Source organism: Marmota flaviventris, chromosome 2 (genome assembly GCF_047511675.1).
Source record: "Marmota flaviventris isolate mMarFla1 chromosome 2, mMarFla1.hap1, whole genome shotgun sequence".
NCBI lineage: Eukaryota > Metazoa > Chordata > Mammalia > Rodentia > Sciuridae > Marmota > Marmota flaviventris.
In genome coordinates, this window is record NC_092499.1 from 196,433,492 (window position 1) to 196,458,467 (window position 24,976).

The 24,976-nt window shown below is 49.1% G+C and overlaps 1 protein-coding gene across 10 annotated transcripts in view; it reads left to right on the top strand.

Annotated features, from left to right (window-relative positions):
• Ube2v1 (ubiquitin conjugating enzyme E2 V1) overlaps positions 1–23,220 on the top strand; it is a 29,558-nt gene extending 6,338 nt beyond the window's left edge. For 4 of the 10 annotated variants that reach the window (XM_027946372.2, XM_027946379.2, XM_027946375.2 and 1 more), the window contains exons 2-4: positions 10,168–10,316; positions 20,573–20,698; positions 21,731–23,220. In XM_027946372.2, the coding sequence (XP_027802173.1) occupies positions 10,168–10,316; positions 20,573–20,698; positions 21,731–21,877 (422 nt within the window). In that variant the 3' untranslated portion in view covers positions 21,878–23,220. Of the gene's footprint in view, positions 1–1,052; positions 1,126–10,167; positions 10,317–10,383; positions 10,507–20,572; positions 20,699–21,730 lie in introns of those variants that run through there. The other 6 variants (XM_027946374.2, XM_071608995.1, XM_027946376.2 and 3 more) reach the window with 4 other exon arrangements.
• Positions 23,221–24,976: the final 1,756 nt, after the last annotated feature.

A 24,976-nucleotide genomic window follows, 5' to 3' on the forward strand; every position in this document is an offset into this window, starting at 1 on the left:
TATTGGGAATCTGAAAATTTAGGTTGATTCAGTTGATTAAAGTGCAGTAGGAATAAAACACGTTAGAATATTGGGTTTTCTGACCAGTTATGCTTCTGTTCTTTGGCATATGTGGACTTGGTTTTTTAATTTACTCACTGAAATGTTTTGTTTAAGTGAAATCGTGAGTTTGAACTTACACTCTCCGTTTGGGATGGGGTGGGCTCCTGGTGACTGGTACAGCCTGAAGTCTGCAGGTCTCTGAACTCCACCTGTATTCAGATTTATATACCTAAAGTAGCCCCTGAAATTCTAGGACTGGGGTGCAGTTTGGCCATTTGGATTTAAATGCTCTTTTGTTTTGTAGAAAGTGTTGATATATTAACTTTATGTGCAGTGTCTGGATGGTCTGGGATATTAGTAACATGCTTTCCTGCAGATTATATGAAACATAGTTCATTTTACAAAAGTGAAGAATACTTTCCCTGTGTGGTTTAGGTGAGAAACCAGTTTTCTCTCATTAAAAAAAAAAAAAAAGTATATACCTCCTTAAAAATATACCTCCTTAAAATTCTCGATCACTAAAAAAATGAAAATAGTACCAAATTTTACTTATATCAAAATTTAAAAACCTTAGCATCTCAATTATACGCTGTTGGTGTCCGATGTGTCGGTCACAGTAGACGGTTAAGACTGTTAATAGAAAAGGGAAGATTCTGCTTTTTCTTCAACCAGGAAACATTTATTGAGTTCCACTGTGTGCCAGATAGCTTGCTGGGTTCTAGGGAGGCAGATTGAATGAGTCACAGCTCTGCCTTGAGAAGCTCGGAGAGTGAGTCAGAATAAAAAAGAGAAAAGGAAACGGAAACAGAAAGAAAAAGTACAGCGCAGGCCTCGTGTGGAGATCCAGGTGTATAGGTACGGGGTTCTGAGAGGTCCTCTGCAGTTTACTGCCTTCCAAGTAAGATTTGTAGATTTTAAGATCATTATATTAAAAATATAATTTTTCTTGGACCTTAAAACCCATACTCACCCCAGGATGATTTTCATGATATTAGACTCCTCTTTTGCAGATGTGTTGGGGTACTGAGGAGTGAACCCGGGGCCTCACGCATGCAGTTGATTAGAAGAACAGAAGCATAACTGGTCAGAAACCCCATATTCTAACATGTTTATTCCTACTGCACTTTAATCAACTGAATCAACCTCTGAGCCACCTTCCCAGCCCTAGACTCCCTATTAATGGTGCCTTGTTTGCTGTTTGTATTTTCAGAAATAAAGCAGAGATAGAATTTTGTGACATTGAAGTTATTCGTTCTGAAATGATACCCCTAGTTAACCCCTAGCCGTTTGTTCATTCGCCCACAAACTTCTGAGTACCTTTTCTAGAGAGCTGAGCACTTCGGGCACCTTAGGGGCATCGGAGACACAGTACTAAACAAAGACAGAGATTTATTCTCATCACCGTAGCCAATGAAGTGGAAATGAATATGTCTAAAATGTTCAGTGGCAACAAGTCCAGTAAAGAAAAATACTACAAGATAAGTCTGCACGCCCTTGACCTCAGTGACTTGGGAGGCTGAGGCAGGAGGATCACAAGTTCAAGCCCAGCCTCGCAACTTAGCTAGACCCTATCTCAAAATAGAAAGGGCTGGGATGTGGCTCAGTGGTAAAGTGCCCCTGGGTTCAACCCCCGGTACCCCAAAGTTTTGATAAATAAATCAAGATGAGAAAATGGAACAGTTAGTCATTAGGTTGAGGAACAAGGGATCAACTCAGCCACTCCCAGCTTTGGGACAGAGGCAGAGCAAATGCAGAGGAGGAGAAAAGGTGGCACACTGGTGTGGCTGAGGCTAAGGGAGCAAGCAAGGAGTGACAGGGATTGGTGTGTGACGGTGGGGTGCAGGCCAGGGAGGGACTGGGGAGTGCTCTGGTTGTGGCAGGAAGCGGGTGGTGGGCGTGGAGAAGAGCACTTTAAAAGAAACTGGAGAATAGACTAGGCAGTTAGGAATCTGGTGGCATGGATCAGAGCAAAATACTGTGGAGACCGTGAGTAAGAGTGACCAGATTTGCAAATGGGTTGGATGTGGGAAGGAGTGCTTGTCAGGACTACGAGATTTAGGGTCAGGAGAAATGTTTGTGCCACATACCGAGACTGTGGAGTGGATGGTGTTTTGGGAGAAAGAAAGCAAGGGGGTCCGCTTTGGGGGTGTCTTTGAAAGGCCTCTTAGATGTGGTGGTGAGAATGGTCAGGAGGCAGCTGACTGGAAAGGTAAACTGGAGGCTCCTTACTTGGATCCCCATCTGGGTAGAGTCACCTGGGGGATGGGACAGATCAAACCCTCAGAGAGCAGAGGTGGAGGGACCAGCAGCCAGGAAAGGAAGAAACCTGGGCTGAGGGAGGCAAAGAGGGTGCTAGAGGGTGCTGTCCAGAGCACCAATAACCGCATTATTCATTTATTTATATGAGGTGCTGAGACTCGAACCTAGTGACTCACACATGCAAGACAAGTGTGCTACCACTGAGCCACGACCCTGGCCCCTGGGCGAGCCTTTTGAGATTTTTTTTGCTAATAAGGAACAAAGAAGGTGGTAGCTGAAAGAAGGATACTGGGTGAAGCAAGGGGCTTGTGGGGTTGTTTTTCATGATGAATAGCAGTGTGCTGAAGGAGGTGATCAGTAGCATATTTACAACGTGCCAGGTCTTATCCAAGTGCTTTCCAGGTCTGAACTCACTCCTTCTCCCTTGCCACATGTTCAGGCAGGAGCATTGTGACCCCTGGTTTGCTGGGGCTCAAGGTAATGTGCCAGGCATACAGCCAACTTGCTGGAAGGCTGTGGAGTTGGAGCTGGGGCTCAGTGGTAGAGCACTTGCCTAGCAGGCATGAAGGCCCTGGGAGGGACTTTTCCAGCAGTACCAAGATCCCAGGTCTGTGTTCCTAATCCTCTGCTTAAAAATTATGGACTGTTCACTAAAGTATGTTCTGATTCTTATTTGTGGGAGTTTAGTATAGCCAACACTCCAACCTGCTCTTTTGAAATAGAGTGGTACACCAAATGGCTTTGCTTTCCTGTGGCATCCAGAGCTGGGTGAGGTGGGTCTGCACACACGGAGAAATGGGGTGGACTTTGTTTGCCCTTAATATAAAAAGTGGAATTGCAAACCTTTTTATTCTTTTATGCTCTGTTTTTAAAATTTTTTCAACAAATGCTTATCTGAGACATAGACAGGCCAGTTGGTTTATTTATCACATTGTAAAACCAGGAACTTCGCTGCACTCCTGTGCATTAACACAGGCCACTGTAAATCTCTCAGCAGTCCCTCTGCTTCCCATCAGCCAGGCCTGGGAGAAGTTCGTAACAAGTTTTGTCACAGAATTGGTTTTGTTTTTTGGGGGGTGGGGGTACCAGGGGTTGAACTCAGGAGCACTCAATCACTGAGCCACATCCCCAGCACTATTATTTTGTATTTTCTTTAGAGGCAGGGTCTCTCTGAGGCTTAGTGCCTTGCTGTTTCTGAAGCTGGCTTTGAACTCGAAATCTTCCTGCCTCAGCCTCCCCGGCTGCTGGGATTATAGGCATTCACCATCGCGCCAGGCACAGAATTGGCTTTAAGCAAATGCTTCTGACTTTATATCCTGAAACCTTAGCAGTAGCCACCCCAGGCTGGCCTTGGCCTCCCAGCCTGTCCTGAGCATTACCTGGAGCCCTGCTGTGCCTTTTCTCTGGTGCAGCTCCCCACCAGTTACCCAAAAGTCCAGTCGTTTGGTGACATTGCCCAGCCTCTTCAGCTCTCAGTGAATCCCACAGTCGTGTGGGAGCCCTAAGAAGCGGAGGAACAGTCCCGTGACCAGCTGCACTTCTGTGTGTGTGTGTGTGTGTGTGTGTGTGTGTGTGTGTGTGTGGTCTCCACTGAGATGCGGTGGGCTGCAGGGAGGCTCCTGTTTTTATTTCTTCTTAGCCTTGCGTTGCCTGGCACGGAGCCTCGGAAGGATGGGTGATTATCATACTGAAAGAAGGTGTGCGTGCATGTATGTTACTGATAAAGAGAGAGAGAGAGAGAATTTTTTAATATTTATTTTTTAGTTCTCGGCGGACCCAACATCTTTGTGTGTATGTGGTGCTGAGGATCGAACCCAGGCCACACACATGCCAGGCGAGCGCACTACTGCTTGAGCCACAGCCCCAGCCCTGTTACTGATAATTTTAAAAGGTTTTTAGTTGTAGACAGACGCAATCTTTATTTTACTTATTTTTATGTGGTGCTGAGGCTCCAACCCAGTGTCCCACACATGCTAGGCAAGCGCTCTGCCACTGAGCCCCAGCCCCAGCCCTGTTACTGATAATTTATGTATAAGGCAGCTTGTTGTTGTTGTTGGGGCAAGTGAAAAGCCCAAATTTGCAGTCATTGAAGGTGTAGGGGTTTTTTGTTTGTTTGTTTTTTGGCTTGTTAATGTAGTGTCCAATTTGACACATGCTGAACACGATAAGCCACTGTGGTCCCTTGACCAGGAGCGTTGTTTTTTTACTGGGAGAGTGCAGTAATTTCTGATTTCTGCCTTCCTCTTCCCCAAACTTTGCTTTTAATTTTTGAGTTAAAATTAAAGTTGATGGCTTAAAAAAGGAACTAAGAGCCTTCTTTACAGGAGCTTTCTGGTTTGTGGACGGGTTCTTCAAGATTCACCTAAAGGGTTAAATTTACCTAAAGTGCCAGTGCCAGCTTCTGCCTGAGCTGAGTGTGGGATGTTTGGGCTCAAGGAGGTCTAGGCCAGCACTCCACCCCTGAGCCGCGCCCAGCTCTGCCCAGGGGAGTTTTTGAGCCCAATTAGGTGCAAAATGGTGCTCCACGAATAGAGTGAGGCCCATGGACTTGTCCAGAGTCCAGGGGTGACTGTCCACTTTGAGCAGGACACCTGTTCTCCAACTTACCTCCAGTCTTGGCACTCTGTGGTTTTGAGCCAGAAGCCACGCCGTTCCTCTCACCACCCTCTCTTGTTCTTTGGGAAATATAGTTATTTCATTATATATTATCTATCTTAACATGCTCATTTGTTGCCCCCTTTTTTAATCTTTATTTTTATTTTATTTCTTAATTCAGCACCTCACACATGTGAGGCAAGTGCTCTACCCCTGAGCCCCAACCCCAGCCTCATTTGTTGCAATTTTAATTGAAAAAACATTTTAAAAATTTCTCGGTCGTAATTTCTAATTTGACAAATAACAGTAGCTGTAAAACCCACATAAACAAAGAAAAGTCCTTGTTAGATTTTAAGGATGTGAAGGGGTCTGGAGACAAGTTTGAGAGCACTATTCAAATTGAATAAATGTGTATTAGCATTACTTAGTATATAGTGTAGTTATTCTGATATTTATGTGTCTATGTCAACTCCTACTTGGAATATTTCTACATTGCCTAATAGATACTGACCAATACAAAGTTTTTCGTTTATTAAGCTGTTTATGATGCCTCTTCTGCAACTTGAAAATTGCTGGACTAAGGCATGTAGAGCACTTGCCTAGCTTGATCCCCAGCACCTTGAAAGTCGTCTGGTTTGAATTGTTCCATGATTCCAGGATTGCAGTTAAAACAGAAAGCTTACTTTGGCCTCCGTGATTCTTAGTTACTTTACCAAGTGCTGGCTTAAAATACATTGAGCTGACCTCCATATTTCTTTCCTATTTTTCTTTTGATACTGAGGATCAAACCCAGGGTCCTAACCCTAGACCTTTTACTATTTTATTTAGAGACAGGGTCTCGCTAAGTTGCTGAGGCTGGCTTTGAACTTGATCCTCCTACCTCAGCCTCCTGAGCTGCTGGGATTACAGGCGTGCATCACCACACCCAGCTGACCTCCAAATTTCTTTGGCTCAATTGTATATGGGGGTTTTGCACAAAATTAATAATATTGTCTATTTTTTTAAGTAATTGTATATTTAATTCAATAGAAATGTGTATTGAAAGTATAGTATTAATTACCAAAATAATATTTGTCCTACTTCACAAATTCAAATTAAACATCTGAAAAAATGTGAACTTGAATTCATCATCTATGTTGAAACTAATAGCAGTGATCTTGTGATATTCAGATGTTAGAACTTCTCAATCAGGTCTGCTTGTTAGAGGAGAAGGTATCACTTGAGCCATAAATAGGATGTTCTCTGCTGAAGTCTACAAGATGAATAGCACTACTAGAAACAGTCCTTCCTGGCTTTTAAATACCTGACACAGAAAGGAACCCATTATTGAGGTCAGGTGTCATGTAACTGAAGGGGACATGGCTTACAGTTATCTAGAGGGAAGAGTCTTCTAGGAGACAAGAGCAACTGCAAAGGCCCCAAGGTAGGGACCTTGTCTGAAGCACAGCACAGGTGGCTTAATTCCTTTTTTTTTTTTTTTTTTTTTGCCATTTTGCTTTGTTATAGTAGAAGAAATCAGAACCTGGTGCCTGCCAGTAGTTCCAGCTAGGTGCCTGCCTGTGAGTCAGGCGATTTCGTAAGCCCAAGAGTTCAAGGCCAACCTGGGCAACATAGCAAGACCCTGTCTCCAAAAAAAGAAGAAAAAGAAACCAAGGGCCAAGGCTGTGGCTCAGTGGTAGAGCACTTGCCTAGCACGCGTGAGGCACTGGGTTCGATCCCTGGCACCACATACAAAATAAATAAAATAAAGGTAGGGTATCCATCTAGAACTAAAAAAAAAATTACAAAAAAAAACAACAACAACAACAAAGAAATCAGGAAATTCTGGTTTAGGAGGAAAATCACCCATAATCCTTGCACACACAGATAACCATCGTTAACATCTTAGTCTGTGTCCTTCAGTGTTCTTAAGCTTCTTGAGATGTCTCTTACCTTCTGTGTTGGTTTGCTAGGTCTTCCATAACAAAATGCCACCTGTTGGGTGGCTTAAACAACGAATTTACTTCTCCTGGCTCTAGGCTGGAAGTCCAAGGTCCAGTTGTGAGCAGGCTGCTTTCTCCCGAGGCCTCTCCCTTTGGCTTGCAGATAGCCATCTTCTTGTGGAGTCCTCACATGATCTTCTCTCTGTATATACTTATCCCTGGTGCTTTTTTCTGGGTCCTAGATAGGGTGGGGTCCTCCCCAAGAGCCTCGTTTTCATATGATCACTTTTTGTGGGGAGAGGCCGTGTGGGGATAGAACCCAGGGCCTCTCACACGCTAGGCAGGCAGCCTGCAATTAGCTGGACCCCAGGCCTCCACAACACTGTCCATATACAAGAACCTCAGATACTCAGTAGCCTTCCTAGTAATTGCTCCAGTGTTCTCTTGGCTTTCATTTTTATTGGGGTAGGCTTATAAGTTACCAGTAATAAGAGTAGAAATGCACACTGATTTTTTTTTCTTAGCTAAATTAGGATTATTTAACTTTGTTGAGTAAAATTAATAATATTGTCTAGCTTTGTGCCTATAATGTCACAAACATTTCAATTTTATGTCTTTGAGAGGGGACTTCATTCCACATAGCTGAATAATCCTCTCAGCCATACTGCAGATGAATGAAAAATGCCCGTGTTTTTCTAGCCAGCAGTTCAAGTATGGTTTTTGCTGTTTCCCTTCAAGTACTATATGTGATAGTTCATAATTTTTTTTTCAGTCAGCTGACTACTTATATTTATTTTAAAAGCAATAATTTAGTCAAATGCAATGCCGTATACCTGTAATCCCAGTGGCTTGGGAGGCTGTAGCAGGAGGATCACAAGTTCAAGGCCAGCCTCAGCAATTTAGCAAGACCCTGCCTCACAATAAAAATAGAAAAAAAGGCTGGGGGTATGGCTCAATTGTTAAACACCCCTGGATTCAATCTTTGTACCAAAAAACAAACAAAAGGAATAATTTGCCATTGTTGTAAATGGGAGGTTAAGATACTATTATTTGTCCTAAATAAGTTTTTCTTTCTTTTTGTTCCCCCGCACCCCCCCAGTAATGGGGATGGAACCCAGGATCTCACAGTCTCACAACACTAGACCAGAGCTGTACCTCGGCTACACCCCGAGCCTCTGAATAAGTTATTCTTAAAAATGTATTACTGAGCAGGGTGCACGCCCGTAATTCCAGTGTCGCAGGAGGCTGAGGCAGGAGGATAGAAAGTTCAAAGCCAGCCTCAGCAACTTAGTGAGGCTCTAAGCACCTTAGTGAGACCCTGTCTCTAAATAGAATATTTTAAAAATTGACTGGGGATGTGGCTCCGTGGTTAAGCGCCCTTGGGCTCAATCCCCAGTATCCAAAACAAAACAAGAAAAATGCATCACTGTAAATGAAGCTTTGGTCACACCTAGCGTCATCTAATGTGCCATTATCGGCTCTGTCCTTCCAGTTGCTCAGACCTAACCCTGGGAGCTGTAGTTGCTGCTCCTCATACTTCACAGCCCCAGACAGCAGAGTGTCAGCTCAGACCTCTGCACCCAGCCTCCGTCACAGCTGTCACCTCAACAGGTGGCTGAGGCCTCTGCCGGGCAGTCGCAGGAGCTTCCTGCCTGCGGTCTTCATTCGCAGGCGGGGCCCTGGTGGACAGCCCTGGGTCCAGCCCGTCCGGCCTCTCCTGCTCTCCTCTGCCTCCCTCCCTGCCCTTCTGTCCACACCTCCCTCTTTGCTTGCTCTTCCTTCTGCCTCGAGGCCCACCCTCAGCATCCTTAGGTCACAGTCAGTCCCTTGCCTCCTTCAGTCATGCCACCTGGTGACAGTAATTTAAAGCTGTAGCCCTGCCCTCCGTCACTTGCTGCAGAACACCAGGCTCTTCGCTCTTCCGTACCCTCAGCTCCCGTTGTCTGGGCAGCCGTGGGCCTCACTGAGTGGAACTCCACGAGAGCAGCAGCGCTGTTCTGTCACTGCCTGTTGCCCAGGGCCTGGAGAAGCGTCTGACACACACGGGGGTCAGATGCATATTCTGGTTGGATTAATACTGGCCTGTGTCCTACTCTTAGGGAAAGACTGATGTATACTGGGGAACCTCTCATAGTCTTGGGTCCCTCCTCTGGGCCTCTCTTCACAGTTACGTGGTAAGTCCTACTGAGAGTCTGACCAGATGGAGAACCAGCATTCAAGGCATAGGCAGCTTGTAATTTGTCTAGATTCTGAACTTCACCCCCCCCCCCCAAAAAAAAAAAAAATAGTGCAAATGCCAGAGAAGATGGGGGAAGATGGAGGCCAGCAGGAGAGGTTGGGGGCAGCCCTAGTAGAGAGGCTCCATGTCCAAGCCAGGAAGAAGGTTGGCGTCCCCCTCCCACGCCCACCCTGAAGGCCCCGGGGCCTAGGGTCTTTTCTGGAGGACACCTAAGCATGGCTGAGGCCTGTGTGGACTTAGGTCCTGTGGCTTGATGCCGGAGTGTTGCTCTCCTGAGCTCCTAGCCGAGACTTGGGGTTTTTGGAAAACAGGTAAATTAGAGAACTGGCTGCCACCTTCCACGTTTTCACCAGTCAGGAGAGCAGCTAATGAGAGCAGCTGACACAATGGAACATTTTATCCATGGCACCTTCGCTGGCTCTTGGTTGATTAAGTAAACACCATTTTTATTTGATCTGTCCATGGCCGCTTTTCCTCCTAATGTCACTTGAGAGTCATTCCAACAGGTGAGCGTACCCTTTGCCTCAGGAGTAGGTGTTCAGTCCAGGCCTAGTGCCACACACTGGGACCCAGTGACTCAAGGCTGAGTTCAAGACCAACCTGGGCAACTTAGTGAAGAAACCCTATCACCAAGCAAAAGTGGAAAGGCTGGGGGTCGCTGAGTGGTAAAGCACCCTGGGTTCAGTCCCCAGTACCAAGAAAAGAAGGAAAGGGAACAGAAGAGAGATGTCATGAGAGCAAAACCAAAGACGTAGCCCGTCTCCGTCAGGATACTTTGGTGGGCACTTGGTGTGGGTGGTTTTCATCGCACTCTCGTGACCCACCGGATCAACATTTGGACATGTAAAAATTGATGAAGTGTGTCAGATGGCTGGGGTTGGGGTGTCTAAATTTGGTTATCCAGCCCCGATCATGTCACCTGTCACAGAACACGAGCTCCTTCCCTCTGGTCGTGCTAGTTGTTGTACGTGGCTCGTCTGAGGCGGGACAGCCGTCAGGAGCTGTGTGCATGTTGGCGTCCGCATCGCCAGGTAGTGTAACAAGAGCCAGCTCTGGGCTCGCAGTCCCCTGTAGTTGCTAGTATCTTGAATTTCTTTCCATTTATTTTAGGAGTAAAAGTCCCTCGCAATTTCCGACTGTTGGAAGAACTCGAAGAAGGCCAGAAAGGAGTAGGAGATGGCACAGTTAGCTGGGGTCTAGAAGATGACGAAGACATGACACTTACGAGATGGACAGGGATGATAATTGGGCCTCCAAGAGTAAGCGTCGAGCTACGGCTATAAATGTCAATGTCTTAAATTCACTGTGCCTCCTTTTAAAAACACACTAGCCTTATCGCGGAAAAAAAGCTCACCCATGGTATATTTTCTGAAATGTGGCTATTCTTTTTTGACCAGTTTCAGTTTATATATGTGAACCTCCTCTGATGCTGTTTAATCCCTCTAAATGGTAAGCAAAAACCCGTTGAGACTCTGTGAATTTACATGTCATGTAGTCAGCGAGGTTGAGATCGTTGAACCCTTGGATGTCCTTCAGAGCAAGCTATCAAAGAACCCGACTCCAGGTCTAGCCAGCAGCCCCAGGCCGGTCCCAGAGGAATTCGGGAAAGCCTACACAGCTGTGGTTTTGGCTCCTGGTTTCCCAGGTCTGCTGTACCTGCGTCCTAATCCGAGGGGCCATTCAGCAAAGGTCTGGCTTCTGTCTGTCAGCTGTGCTCTGTTCCAGGCATTGACAGGTCCAGAGACCTTTGCCAAGAAGGGCCAAGTCAAGAGGGTGGGGAAGATGACCTTTCAGCTCTGTGATCTCAGTTGCCAGCACGGCTCCCTGTGGCATGGTCGCACTCCATCTCCCAGTTGAGGAAACAGACCAGGGGAGTAAAGTCACTTGCCCAAAGTCACATAGCTGCTCGGCCACGTCTGTGTGACTGGAGCTTGTGCTCCTCGATGACCACCTGCCACATTGTTCCCCATGTTTATATTTTGGGAGTTCATTTGCTACCATTATAGAATTACCCAGAGTGCTCACTACTATAGTAACTTGACGTAGAAGTCAAGAACCAGATTCCTGTTAACACGACACTCATTTCAGACTGGCTGCGGGAGATTTTGTTGAATGTGCTTAAGGATGACGACATCCACGCCTCCTCTTAACTGCCCACAGGCTCTGAGTTTGCACTGTGGGGTGGAAGGATGCGGGACGGGCCCAGCCCGAGCAGGCAAGAGCCCAGCTCACTGTTGGGGCGCACTGACTTTCATTCTGACCATTGGCACTCGTGGTGCTCAGCACCTAAAAAGCCACTTCATGTTGCTTTTTGAGTCATTTTTGTGACCCTGTGTTTTGTGGGGTGTGCACATTTGATAATGTGCTTATTCGTTTCTTTATCCTCTTTTTCCTATGAAGAAGTCTTGTTTTCCATTGAGATGATTTTCTTTGCTGTCTCTGAAAGTTCACTATACGCTTTTGGCTTCTTCTCTGCATTTCTTCTCTTAAGAAAGGTTTAGGATTGTTGAGAATGAGACCCTTCTTCCTTGTCCTTATTCCCAGAGGACCTGGAAATGACTCAGAATGCGGTAGTTGTTCAGTGGATTTGTTCAACCGGTTCCCTCATTTATAGTTCCCAGAAATAAGAAAATCCTCGTGTGCAACACTGAGTCCACTGAATACCACTGAATTAACATACTTAACCAAAAAAAACAAGCCACGCGTGGTAGCACATGCCTTTAATCCCAGCGACTCAGGAGGCTGAAGCAAGAGGATCACAAATTCAAGGCCAGGCTCAGCAACTTACCAGACTATGTCTCAAAATTAGCAATATAAAGGACTGGGGGTATGTGTGGCTCAGTTGTAGAGTGTCCCTAGGTTAAATCCTAGTATGAGGGTTAGGGACAGTTGGTAAGTTCTACTGGGAATATTCTATTCCACCTGGAGCAGCTTGGGTTACCCTGAGTTTCAATTTATCTCTTTCCAAAGGGGAATAAGTTTTAGTAAGTAGCTATAGTATGCCAGATGCTTTCCATATATCTATTTGGTAAAAAGGTTTATTGAGGTATAAATTCCTATATTATAGAATTCACCCTGTTAAAGTGTATAAATTCAATGGTTTTTATCACATTAGTTGTGCAAATGTCACTATTTTCATCACCCCAAAAAGAAACCCCCTACTTATCAGCAGTCACTCACTACCCCCTACTTTGAAACCTTGACAGACATTAAACTACTTTCGAGTTCTACGAATCTGCCTCTTTTGGACATTGCCTATTGGTGGACACCATGTGTCATCTTCTGGGTCTGGCTCCATTGGCCTGTTACAGTGTCTCTCAGTACTTAGCTCCTTTTATGACTGAATATTTTATTGTACGGATATACCATATTTTATTTATCCATTCATTAGTTGATTGACATTTGACTTGGTTCCTGGAGCTGTGTAATGATGGTGGGAGCATCTGTATGGACATGGATTCTCAGTTCTCCTGGGGATGCGCCTAGGGGTAGAATGGCTGGTCAGGTGGCAGTGGTGTCTCACGTTTTGAGGAAGTTTGCCGGAACTGCTGTGCCGCTCTCCATCCCTCCTAGCAGTGCGTGGGGTTTTCGTTTCTCGCATCCTTGCCCATACTTTTATCTTATTGTCTGTCTTTGTACCCCTGTAATTTTGATTAACCTTTGGTTCTCCAAGGTTAAAAACAAAAGTCATAAAAGGAACTCTCTGCTTCTAGATGTGGCCTGTAACCAGTCAGTTTTATGATTGGTGTACAAGATATTTAGTCAGTAGTTGGCATAGTAACATAATTATTAAAGATAATAATTTTTTTTTTAATTGTTTTACCCAAGAGAAAGTCTTCCATTAAAATTTAAAGGCAGGGGCTGGGGATATAGCTCAGTGGGTAGAGTGCTTGCCTTGTGTGCTCAAGGCCCTGGGTTCAATCCCAAACACCACCAAAAAATAATAGAAGGCAGGGACTGGGCACATACCTGTTGTTCCAGCTGCTAAGGAGGCTGAAGCAGAGGATCACAAGTCAAGGCCAGTGTGGGCAATTTAGACCCTGTCTCAAAATAAAATTAATAAAGGGCTGAGATAGGGGCTCAGTGGTAAAGTGCCCTAGGTTCAATCCCTAGTATCAAAAGAAAAGAAAAGAAGAGGCTGAAGCATAGCTTAGTGGTAAAGAGGATCCCTGGGTTCATTCCCCAGCACTGCAAGGGGATGGAGGGGACGATGCTGAGGATGTGGCCCAAAGGTAGAGCACGTGATTAGCATGTGCCTGGAGCTCGATCCCCAGCACCATATTTTTTTTTGTTTTTTTTTTTAAGACAAGGCTGGGGGTGTGGTTCAGTGGCAGGTGTCTGCCTGTCATGCACAAGGCCTTGGCTCAATCCCAGCACCCTAATAAAACTTTTTTAAAGGCATGAACCATGCGATCCGGTAATTCTGCTGGGAATTCATTCACCAGCTTTTCCTTTGCAGTGCTGAAAGGCAGTGTACCAGCACTTCCTGCAGTGTGGCCAATGACACCAAGACACCAGAGATGACCTCCCAGCATCCTTAATATGAGCATACTATATGCCACTTAGTATGTATGTCTCGTTCTTCCAATAGCTGAGGTATAATGGTCTCTCTGTGGCATTTAAGTGAAAAAAACTCCCCAAGAGTACATAGAGTAGCCTGCAGTTGGGTGGGGGGTAGGAGGTCGTCCGTGTGTGCCAGTGCTGGGCGCTCAGAATGTCTTTGAAAGAACACATAAGGAGCTGGTGACATGAGTGGGCCTCTCCAGAAGGAAGTGGCCGGCTTGGCCAGCAGGGGGAGAAAGCTTGGTTTCTGCCTTTTCGTACTCAGTGTCTTATTTGAGTGACACTGTCTCTCTCTCTCACACACACACACACTCTCACACTCTCTCTCACATCTCACACATACTTTTTTTTTTTCCTCTTTTGGAAAAGTCCTCTGAACCTCAAAGCGAAGCTTCCCATCTCTGGCAGGCTCTGGCACATATGGCCATCCAGAGCACCGGGTGTGGACTGTCTTCTTTGTAGCTAGTCCACACAGTCCACCTGCCTGGCGCTGCACTGGACATTCTTGTTGTTGTCGTGGGGTTGTCCTGTGCCTTGCAAGATGCTTAGCAGCATCCCTGACCTCTACCCACTAGGTGCCATTAACACCCCTGTCCCGATTGTGACATCCATAAATATCTTCAGAAAATGCTAAATTAAATTCCCCGTGTCCCTGGCATGGGGGCAGAAATGGCCCTGAATGGGAAGCACCCTCAGGCCTCTTAAATGCAGGTGAGAGCCCAGCTATGTCTGTGCACATGCTCACCCCACAGTGCTGCGCCCATGTCCAGAAGGGCAGAGCATGACTCCCAGGGCACAGGAGGAAAATGAAAGCGCTTCGCAGTTTGGTCGGTCCCCACAGGGTGAAGCTCTCAGCAGGGGGCACACTACCTGCTCTTTTGAAGAAAAACAAGACCAGCTATGCATGATACTTTGCAGTCAGGTTTTTTCTTGAAGTTAGCAGATGGTGGACATCTTCCATATCAGTGCACATTGGCCTGTCTTTTTAAGCAGCTTTCAGTTATGTGACTGACACCTGAATGTGTTATAAAAAGTCTCAGTGATTCTGAGCATATAGCGCAGGAGGCTAACTTCATTCTCCTTAACTCTCTGCATCACTCAAGAAATTATATCAGATTTTCCCCCCCAGCTTTGAAATATAATTGAATAAAAGTTGTATACATTCAAGTTGCACAGCTTGGTGGTTTGGTATACATACACAGTTTATAATGATTACCTCATTCAAATTAGCACATCCGTCACCACAGTTGTGTGTATGCAGTGTGTGCGCATCTGTGTTCCTGGTGAAGACTTTTAAGATGTGTTTTCACCAGGCGTTGTGGTGCACATCTGTAATCCTAGCTGCTTGGGAGGCTGAGGCAGAAGGATCACAAATTGGAGGCCAGCCTAGGCAAGACCCTGTCTCAAAATAAATTTTTTTATAAAGGCGCTGGGGTGTACTGCAGTGGCAGGGCGCTTCCTGCCATGCATGAGGCCCCGGGTTCAGCCCACAGCACTGCAAAGGGAAAGAAGACGTCCTTTCTGAGCAAATGTCAAGTAAAAAACACATCAGATCCCCGGGATTTGTACATAACTGAAAGTTGGTCCCTTCGACCCTTTTCCCCCACATACCAGCTCCCAGCAGCTACCACCATGCTACCATCTGCTTCTGTGAATTCAGGCTTTAAATTCCACATACTAATAAGATGGCACAGTGTTGGTCAGTGTCTGACTTATTGAGCTTAGTTCACTGTCCCCCATATTCATCCACGTTATTGCAGGTGGCAGGACTTCAGTCTTTGTGGGCAGATTCGGGTGTTCTGTCCCCCCTCGTCCATTCAGCCTTTAGTGGACACCCGGGTCGTTTGCACATCTTGGTTCTTGGGACGATGCTTGGGAAGCAAGAAGGAGCCTTGCAGATCCTGCTCTTACTCCTGGGCTGCTGTTTCCACTGAGGGTGGTCAGTGTAGGGAGCTGCTCAGCTGCGTGTGGCCTGGAAGGGCACAGTGGGAAAGCGTGACCGCCCGCTGGGCAGAGGAGGGCGTAGGGCAGGAGGACCCTGGCCCTTGTGGGCTGCCCACAGGAGCTGGGGGCAGCGCTGACAGGAACAGCCCTCCTCCACTTCACGTCAGGCCCCTGCGTATGACTGGCGGTTTACTCTTGGGCTGCAGGGCATTTGGGGGGCACCAGGACTGAAGTATAGAAGTGAGCAGCACTGCTGCAGGCGGCCTGTGGCCCCAGAAGGATGCCACCTAGGGGGGATGAGGGAGTGTGTGCAGGGGACACTGGTGCCCCAGTGCCGGGCCACAGCATGTGCTGCCGGCCAGCGCCTGCCCGCCTCCCTCCCTGCTCTGGAGCCTGCCTGGCGCTGCAGACTCTCCTCCTCCTCTGCTGACTTCCCGCTGAAGTTCTGCCAGGCAGCGACACGGGAGAGCCTGAAAGACAGGAAGAGATCGAGGGGACTTGCTGCATCCTGTCTCCCCTTCCTCTGTGCCCTCAGTGACAGCCCTTCCTGCTGGCGTCAGCAGTGGTCCAGCCCACGGCATCCCCTGCCCTCCTGCCCCAGGCAGCAACCAGGCACAGCCCCTGGGGAGGCCGAGTCCGGCTGTCGGGACCTCTCCCCAGGCCCCAGGGTACAGTTCTGTGGCAAGTCTCTGCTGCCCCTTTCTGTGCACTTACCTACTGTTTACATCCTGAGCCACTCAGATCCTATCTGTCTACTTATTTATTTAGACACTGGGGATGGAACCCACGGGGGCCCTGCCATGAAGGTTTTTTTTTTTTTTTTTTTTTTTTTTTTTGAGACAGGGTCTCACTAAGTTGCCGAGGCTGTCCTTGAACTTTCTATCCTCCTGCCTCAGCCTCCCGTGTAGCTGGGATTATAGATTGTGTGCGCCACTGTGCCCAGCAAGTCTTCTCAGGCTCTGCAGAATGTCCCTCTGAGGATCCACCCTCCATTCTAACACAGCGTGTGTCATTAAATGTGATCTGTAGGGCTGGGGTGTAGCTCCGTGTGGAGTGTGTGCTTAGCACGCATAAGACCCTGGCTTTGCTCCCCAACAGGCATACAAACGTAATTTGTATATAACTGTATAGATTTAGAATCGAGGCAGCAGGTGGCTGGCTGACCTAATGTTGCCTTTTTGTATGTTTGGGTTTTATTTTTTGCTGTACCCTCTTATGTTTCCTACTTCGCACACTTTGTTGTTTCTCTCCTTTGTTGCAGCTCTAGGGATTGAACCCAGGCCTATCTGCATGCTAGGCCCACAGCGGCTGCTGCGAAGGTACACTCCCAGTCTTTTTTACATTTGATTTTGAGACGGAGTCTCATTAAGTGGCCCAGCCGGCTGGAACTTGCAATTCTTCTCCCTCCGTCTCCTAAGTAGCTAGAATGACCCACAGGTGCCACGGCGCCTGCTTACATTTTAAAATAAGTTTTGTTTCACATGTTTTTAGGTTCCAGAAGAGTAGTAAAGGTGGTGCAGAAAGTTCTCGAGACACTTCCCCTGTCCCCCGTGTTAGCCTGTTGTACTGGCCAGCGTCAACAGTGGTCATCCAGTAAAGCTGCACTTTCCATTCCTGGTCTCCATCTCTGTCCCTCGTCCTCCATGGTACTGGGTCATGACAGTGCGAGCTCCTAGGGCTCCGGCAGTTTCCCGGGTGTTCTGATGTCCCTGACTGGAGGAACACCGGTCATGTACTTTTAGGATCTGCCTGGTGTTTTCGGAGGTCTGACTGGGCTGACTCACGTAGGTGTGTCTTAGGCCCAGGAAAAGCTTATGATTCCTAGACTCTGGGCAGTGGTGTGATGGGTAGAGTGGACTGTGTAGGGGGAAGGAGGAGGGGACGACTAGGAAGTGAGGTTGCCAAATTATGTTGTTACCTAATGCACCAATTAAAAAGAAAGAAACAGACTGTGCACAAATCAACCCCAATTTGGAGGAAGGTGCAGTCACTGTTGTAGGTGGTGCACGATGTGCTGCGTCCTGGCCTCTGTGTCTGCATGTGTGTGGACATGTCACAGCATGCGGTTGGTCCTTTGCAGGTGGAGTCCAGTTGCCTTGCGTTCTAATGTGCAGTGGGCGGCCACCCGCAGGACAGGCAAGGAGGGGCTCGCGGCTCTGCCACCCCCTTCCCTTCTTTGTGGGCTTTACAGTTTGCACCTTGACATTTGATGTATGTCATCAAAATGGACAGCGTTTCATGATCAAATAATCTTTTAGGTACATTTTTTTTAAAAAAATTTATTTTTTTAAGTTTTAAGTGGACACAATATCTTCATTTTAGTTTTCTGTGGTGCTGAGGATTGAACCCAGGGCCTCACGCATGCTAGGAGAGCGCTCTGCCTCTGAGCCGCAGCCCCAGCCCTTTTAGGTACATTTAATTGGCATAATTGTCCAGGTCACGTGTTCCATAAAGCAAATGCGGAGTCCAGAGCGAGGTTCCTTCCAGAAGCCATGTTCCAGGGCTCTCCCCAGGCGCTCTCTCCCCTGGACCGAACCCTCCAGCAGGCCTGGGGAGCACTCGGGACAGAACACGAGGAGGAGGCAGAGCCCGGCTTTCTGGGGAGGAGGTCTTGCGTGGGCTTCCGGCTGGCCTTAGGTGTCCGCGCCCCCTGGGCCTGAGGCAGTTGACCGTGTTCCAGTGAAAGGGCCACTTGAGCCTCAGTGGCCAGAAGTCCATTAGTTCTTTCACTTTTAATCCGTGTGAGTGGGGGCATTTTAGAATTCGGCTTCGTGGCGTGGAGACCAGCGTCCTGCCCCGGAGCTGCGCCTTCCCCACTTCAGCCTGTAGATCAGTGAGCCCGGAAGTGAGCCGCAGGACGTGCCGGCAGGTGACCAGGTTGGCGTTGCCAGCACTTTTAGGGGCCGGGGCTGCAGCTCTAGGGTGGGCACTTGCCTGTCGTGTGCAGGGCCCTGAGTCCCATCCCCACCAGAACTGAAAGGGAGGCCGTGTCCATCGGGCCCTCTTCTGTCACGTTTTCTGAGAGAACTTTTTTCCTTTGAGGAAGCACATGAAGGGTGCAGAGCGCGGCGTCCCCTCCCACGGGGCAGGTGTGGGGCGCTGGTTCCCATGGTCTTGCTGGTGCTGAGCCTCTAGGTGGGCCCCGGGGGAGGCAGCCTGGCTTGGTTGGCGGGCTTAAGCCAGCGGAGCCTGTCCCCTGTGGGAGCAGATGCAGGGGGGCAAGAAGAGCAGAGGCTGGGGTGGGTCCAGTGAGGGGCTGGTGGGGGAGGAGGTGGGGGAGGGCAGTTTCTTGGAGAGGGAAGTGGTGGCCTTCGGATGATGGGGCTAGGGAAAAGGGACTTGGCTGACCCTTAGGTTTTTTGTTTTTTGTTTTAAGATAGAGGGGAGAGAGAGAAAGAGAGAGTTTTTTTTTTAATATTTATTTTTTTTAGTTTTCGGCGGACACAACATCTTTGTTTGTATGTGGTGCTGAGGAGCGAACCCGGGCCGCACGCATGCCAGGCGAGCGCGCTACTGCTTGAGCCACATCCCCAGCCCGACCCTTAGGTTTTTTTGTGGGGTTTTTTGTTTAGTTTTGTTTTGGTGCTGAGGATTGAACCCAGGGCTGCTTTACCGCTGAGCCACATCCCCAGTCCTTATTTTTTATTTTGAGACACGGTCTTGCTAAGTTCCCGAGGCTAGCCTCAAACTTGCAATCCTCCTACCTCAGCCTCCTAAGTCACTGGGATAACAGGTGTGACCACTGCGCCCCATAGCGGTTAGTTCCTTGCCTGCACTAACCGAGTGGGGTAGATGGTGGCAGCGCTTCCTAGGAGGGGAGAGGATCAGGTGGGCAGTGGGTAGGTAGCCAGATTAGAGCTTTGGTTTTGTTGGTTTGGGATCCCCAGGGACACAGCTGGCTTTAATGGGTGTAACATGAATAACTTCTGGATCTTAAGCTACGTTCCAGGTTTTGTCGGGAGCAGTCTACACCACGTGTTCGGAGGTGTGGGGAACATGCCGCAGGTGGGCGCTAGGGCGTGGTGAGAGCGTGCCTGGCCCGCGGGATGCCCTGGGTTCAATCCAGGGAGAAAGAGCCTCTGTGGTTCTTTTCCCCCAAGGACCACTAGGTGTCGCTGTCCACAAGAGCAGCGTTTGTACAGCGAGACTGCTGAGAGGGGACACTTGGCTGCCCTCACAGTGGGAGGCACACCTTCAGTATGGTCTTCAGACAGAGACACCAGTGTGGCTCAGAGTAGGACAGAGAGTTAGGGACTGGGTGACTCCTGAGCTGGGTCTTGGGGGTGGTGGGCGAGGCCAGCAGGAGGAACACTGCAGGAAACAGGGGCAGCTGGCTCCAGCAGCAGTCTTGATACCCTTGGTGGCCGGTAGGTACTGGGGAAGGTCCCTGGTGTGGACATTGGACTTCCCTGTGCTGCTCAGCAAAGACGTAGTTGGCATTTCTAAAAGGACCTGTGACCTCCTCTGCCTCACCCGCTGCATGTCTGTGGTCCCTCTGGTCACTGTGCCTGCCAAGGGAAAAAACACGGAGGGAGGACGATGCAGGCCAGTGGAGACCCTGCGTAGGCAGAGCCCAGCCCCACGGTGATGGAAGGGGAGCGCCTCGGGCCTGAGCCCAGCCTGTGCTTCATCTGAAGTTCCCTTGAGCCATGGCCAGTGTCACACTTTGCACATGGTGGTGTACATTGGCTGATGAGCCTGGGGTGAGTGGACAGTTAGCGCAGCTTCTGGAAGGAAGAGTGCCCCTCACATGCCATTCCCCAAGAGCAGGGCAGGTGTGCCAGGGACAGGCGCAGCACAGGCCCCTGGGGTAGGGCTTGGCCACACTGACTGGAAATGTCCTTAAATGTTCTTCTTTACTCTCCCAACTCAGGGATGAGTTGCTGCCGACTTTCCACGGCACTTGAGTTCTTCATCAGGAGTAAATGATAAATGGTCTTCAGTGAGTTCTGTCTGTCTGAGTTCCTTGTCTGTAACTGCCTGACATCTCTGTGCCCTTTCTTTCCAGACAATTTATGAAAACCGAATATACAGCCTTAAAATAGAATGTGGACCTAAATACCCAGAAGCACCCCCCTTTGTAAGATTTGTAACAAAAATTAATATGAATGGAGTTAATAGTTCTAATGGAGTGGTAAGTTGTGCTTTCTGTCCCCACTTGTCCCTCTGGGCTGAGAATTGCTTTGTACTTAACACCAGGGGCCTTTGGAGGTTGTATCTGAGTGCCTGTGTGCAGGTGGGAGCGGGGCCTGTGTCCTAGCCGTGTCCACCTGCCCCTCGTGTCACACTCACCCTGGCCAGCACTGCTGCGCACTCGAGATGAGAGTTCACTCAGTCCCCGCGCACATGAGGAGGCGAGGCGGGAGACCAGAGGCCTTGCCCACAGCGCCACCTCCCGGGCCTTAAGCCTGGGATGTGATATTTTTATCTTTTAATAACCTTGCTTTTTAAACTGATTTTTAGATTTGCACCCATAAATCTGAAGTCCAAAATGCTCCAAGACCTTTTTTGTGCTGGGGATGGAACCCAGGGCCTGGCGCATGGTCCCCTGCCGCCGCCGCCCGTCAGCCTTTCCTGTATGTGCTGCTGGCAAAGGCGTGTCCCGGTTCTTGCCCACGTTAAGATCTGCCAAATCTGGGTCCTTGGTGGACTCAGAGGACTTGAAAGAGTCAGAGGCGCCTCACGCTTTGGGTGCAGCGTTCATGTGTCTGGGCCACCTGGCGTCTGGGGAGCGCTGTGCCGGGTGGAGAGACCTGGCTCTGGGGGGGGGCCCTGGCCACTGCAGCGCGGGTGCAGTCCACCATGCCTTTGCTGTCCCTGCTGCCTGGCGTCATCTTTGTCATCTCCTGCCCGGGCATAGCATCCAGGGCCCAGGCATGGCCACAGCTGGCCCACAGCAGATCATTCTTGTCCAGCCAAGTTGGGCAGGGTGGAGTCCTGCCAAGGGCCAGTGTTACCCTTGCCTTCTCCCAAATTGGGACACAAAGGAAAAACAGTGGCTGGAGGAGGGGACCCTGCCCGGGGGCGTCCTGCATGTCAGGTATGGTTTTGTGATCAGCGCGTTCCGCTTAAGAACTGCCTTCTCACCAGCTCATGCTGTGGCTTAGCCCGGTCATGCGGCTGTCGGAGACCCTGAGAGTAATTTGGTTTTGTTTGCCTTTTGTAGGTGGACCCAAGAGCCATATCAGTGCTAGCAAAGTGGCAGAATTCATATAGCATCAAAGTTGTTCTGCAAGAGCTGCGGCGCTTAATGATGTCTAAAGAGAATATGAAACTCCCCCAGCCTCCGGAAGGACAGTGTTACAGCAATTAATCAAAAAGCAACGCCACCAGCCCTCCCCCATTCGATTTAAGCAGTCTTCATTCTCCACCGTAGTAAATTTTCTAGATTCGTCTTGTAGACCTCAAAGTACTGGAAAGGAAGCTCCCATTCGAAGGCAATTTATCTTAAGATACTGTAAATGATACTAATTTCTTGTCCATTTGAAATATATAAGTCGTGCTATAACAAATCATCCTGTCAAGTGTGACCACTGTCCATGTAGTTGAACTTCTGGGATCAAGAGAGTCTATTTAAATTGATTCCCATCCTGACCGGTGGGGCACGTCTAACTCAACTGTGAAAAGACACGTCACACAGTCACCTTGCTGCTGATTATTCGGCCTGGGGGCTCTGCCTTCCCCCCCTGCCCTGCCAGCCCTGGGGCAGCCCTGGGACAGCCCTCCAGCAGAGGCTTGCTAGAGTAGAGCAAAGGTTTCAGGTCACATCCTGGGGACTGCTGCTGGGTGTGGGGTGCTTTGCCTGCACCCTGGTTACTTTCTTAAGTCTTAAAGGACACCCCTTCCAAGCCATCGTCCTGCCCCACTCTCCTCCACTCCTGTCCTTGGCCGAAGCATAGATTGTAACCCTCCGCCCCCTTGAAATTGGCCTTCTCGAAGAATTCAGGGCTTTCCCCCTCCCCTACCTTGATCGAGGGGTGCTGCTTTTTCCCTCCTCCTCAACTCCCTTGTCCACCTTCACCACCCGGCACTCTCCACCTCCCCCCCTGGCTTGGCCAGAAGCCATCAGGTCAGGTTGGAAATCTCTGACCTCCTCCTCCACATTTGGAACCACGTTTGATCACTTTCCACCAGCCCGGGAAATGAGCTTTGGGTCCTGGGTCCTGCCACTCTGCTGTCACCCTCAGCCGATGCATCTTTGGCCCAGGTCTTTGTAAGGTGGACAGGGCAGTCCCCAGGTGACATAGCCTGCCAGCCCTCAGGGTCCCTCTGTTTAGACCTGCAGGAGGCCTCGTGGAGACGCCTGTGAGCACACAGGGCCCCTCTGGACTGTTCCCTTTCCTGTAATGACGTGGCTTTCAGACGTGAAGAAGGGTGAACAGGGCTCCCTGTGGGGCGCGCCTGCCATCCCCACGGGCCCAGTGTGGAATCTGACAACTGGAAACAGAGAAACCTGGACCCAGCGCAGATACTGGTTTTGGTGCCGCTGCCTCCCGGGTGCTCAGCAGGGACTGAGGAGGAGCTGGTGTGCACAGCAGCTCCCAGCGTTGGCGGGGCCTGGCCTCCCGGCACATTGCTGCACCTCCCACTTCTTGTTCAGGACCACTGTGCTGAGACCTGATGCAAACAAATAAAGGCAATTCATGGTGTTCTGAAGGGTTTATTTTTTTTTTTCTTACTATTTTGTGTAAAACCACCTTTTGAAGCAGCAGCTATCAAGTCTGAAAAGCAATGGATGTTCCCATTAATCTATTTCTGGGGGAAATCTTGGTTCTAAGGATTTAACATCCTGTAAGTAAAGTTTAACCTAACAGTATTCCATAAGCAGCCTTTTTCTTGTCAGACCATTGCCTGATTTTAATATAATAAAAAGTGTGTATTAATATTTCACAGGCTGTGCTGTTCTTCCTCCTGGCATATTAATTTGGCAGGTATTAATGCTTCAGACGCTTTGGGACCCTTTGGTCCTTTGTAGAAAAAATACTTAGGATTTTTGGGCCAACAGGCAAAAGTCGGGGTTCTTACGTAAGTGCTTAATTACATATGAGAAAGCAGATTTCCACAGAGTACAATATTTTTGTAATGTTACTATCCTAACACGATAGTTTCTTCTAGGGATAACATCTTGCTTGATCGAGTTCATGTTCTCAATAATCAAGTCAATTGCAAATGCTTGTCTATAAAAATTGTTTTTCATTCAAGAACTCAAACAGGCAGTGGGCTGGATTTGGCCCCTGCCTCCTACTTTGCCAGCCCCTGGCTCAGAAGATAGTAGTTAAAAAGCACGTTCTTCACAGGTACAGGGTGCCGTGCTCGTGCCTCTAGTACCAGCAACTCGGGAGGCTGAGGCAGGAGGATCCCAAGCTCAAGGCGGGCCTGGGCAACTCATCAAGACCCTGCCTCAAAAATAAAGTGGGGACGGAGCCCAGTGGTAGAGCACTTGCCTGGCATACTCAAGACTTGGGTTCCATCCCCAGCACCCCCCAAAAAAGAGGAGGAGGAACATAAGCAACCTCTGGTTGGCCAATAGCAAGTCATCAGTAGGTCCCTGAAGCCGGGATGGGGCGGGCCCTTGAGCTGTCCCTTGTCTGCTGTCCTGTCTGCCCTGCCTCAGGTCTTACCCTTCCCCTCTGGAGGCCCAGGGGAGCCTTCCCATGACCTGTCCCTGCTCTGCTCCCTCATCACGTCCAGGAAGGACCTCGAGGCCTCGGCACTGGGGTTTCGTGTCCTAACTCAGCACAGAAGTCCCTGGGAGAGGGGCCTTTCCTGCAGCTTCCTTCTCCCCCAGACACCAGCCGCCTGGGAGGGCCCACCGTGCGCTCTGGGCTGCCCGGCTCCAGAGGCACTCTGCTTCCTCCTGAGGACCTCCTGCGGCCACCGCTGTGCACGCAGCCTAGGGAGGCCCTGGGGGACAAGGCCCCGTGCATACGGTGTGCAGTGTTGCTCAGGCCAGGGACAGTCACACAGAAACTGGAGACAGATTTTATGTGAAATATCCAACACTTAGTTGTCATTCAGCTTTCTACCCTGTGTAGGACTGTGACCACACTGAGGCCCTCCAGCTGCCCCTTGTCCTCCGTAGATGGTCCATGTGGTGCCCTTTGACCTCCAGCAGGTCTGTGCTCCTGGAAGCGCTGCGCAGGCTCAGGTTGTGGGTTCTGAGGCCAGGCAGGAGCACCTGTGGCCCGGCTCTGGAGGGGAGCACAGCTCACCCACCGGAAGGACACAAGATCTCCATCAGCCCGTGTCCCTAGCGAGGCAGCCCTGCCCACTGTTGGTGAGAAACCATTCGTTGTGATCCCAAAGTGTCAAGAAGCCAAGAATCTGTTCTGAGGTCTCAGAAAGCAGGGGATGTCCGCCAGTTGTCATAGGAAGTGAGGTGGCAGCCACACAGCCAGCCGGGAAGAACAGG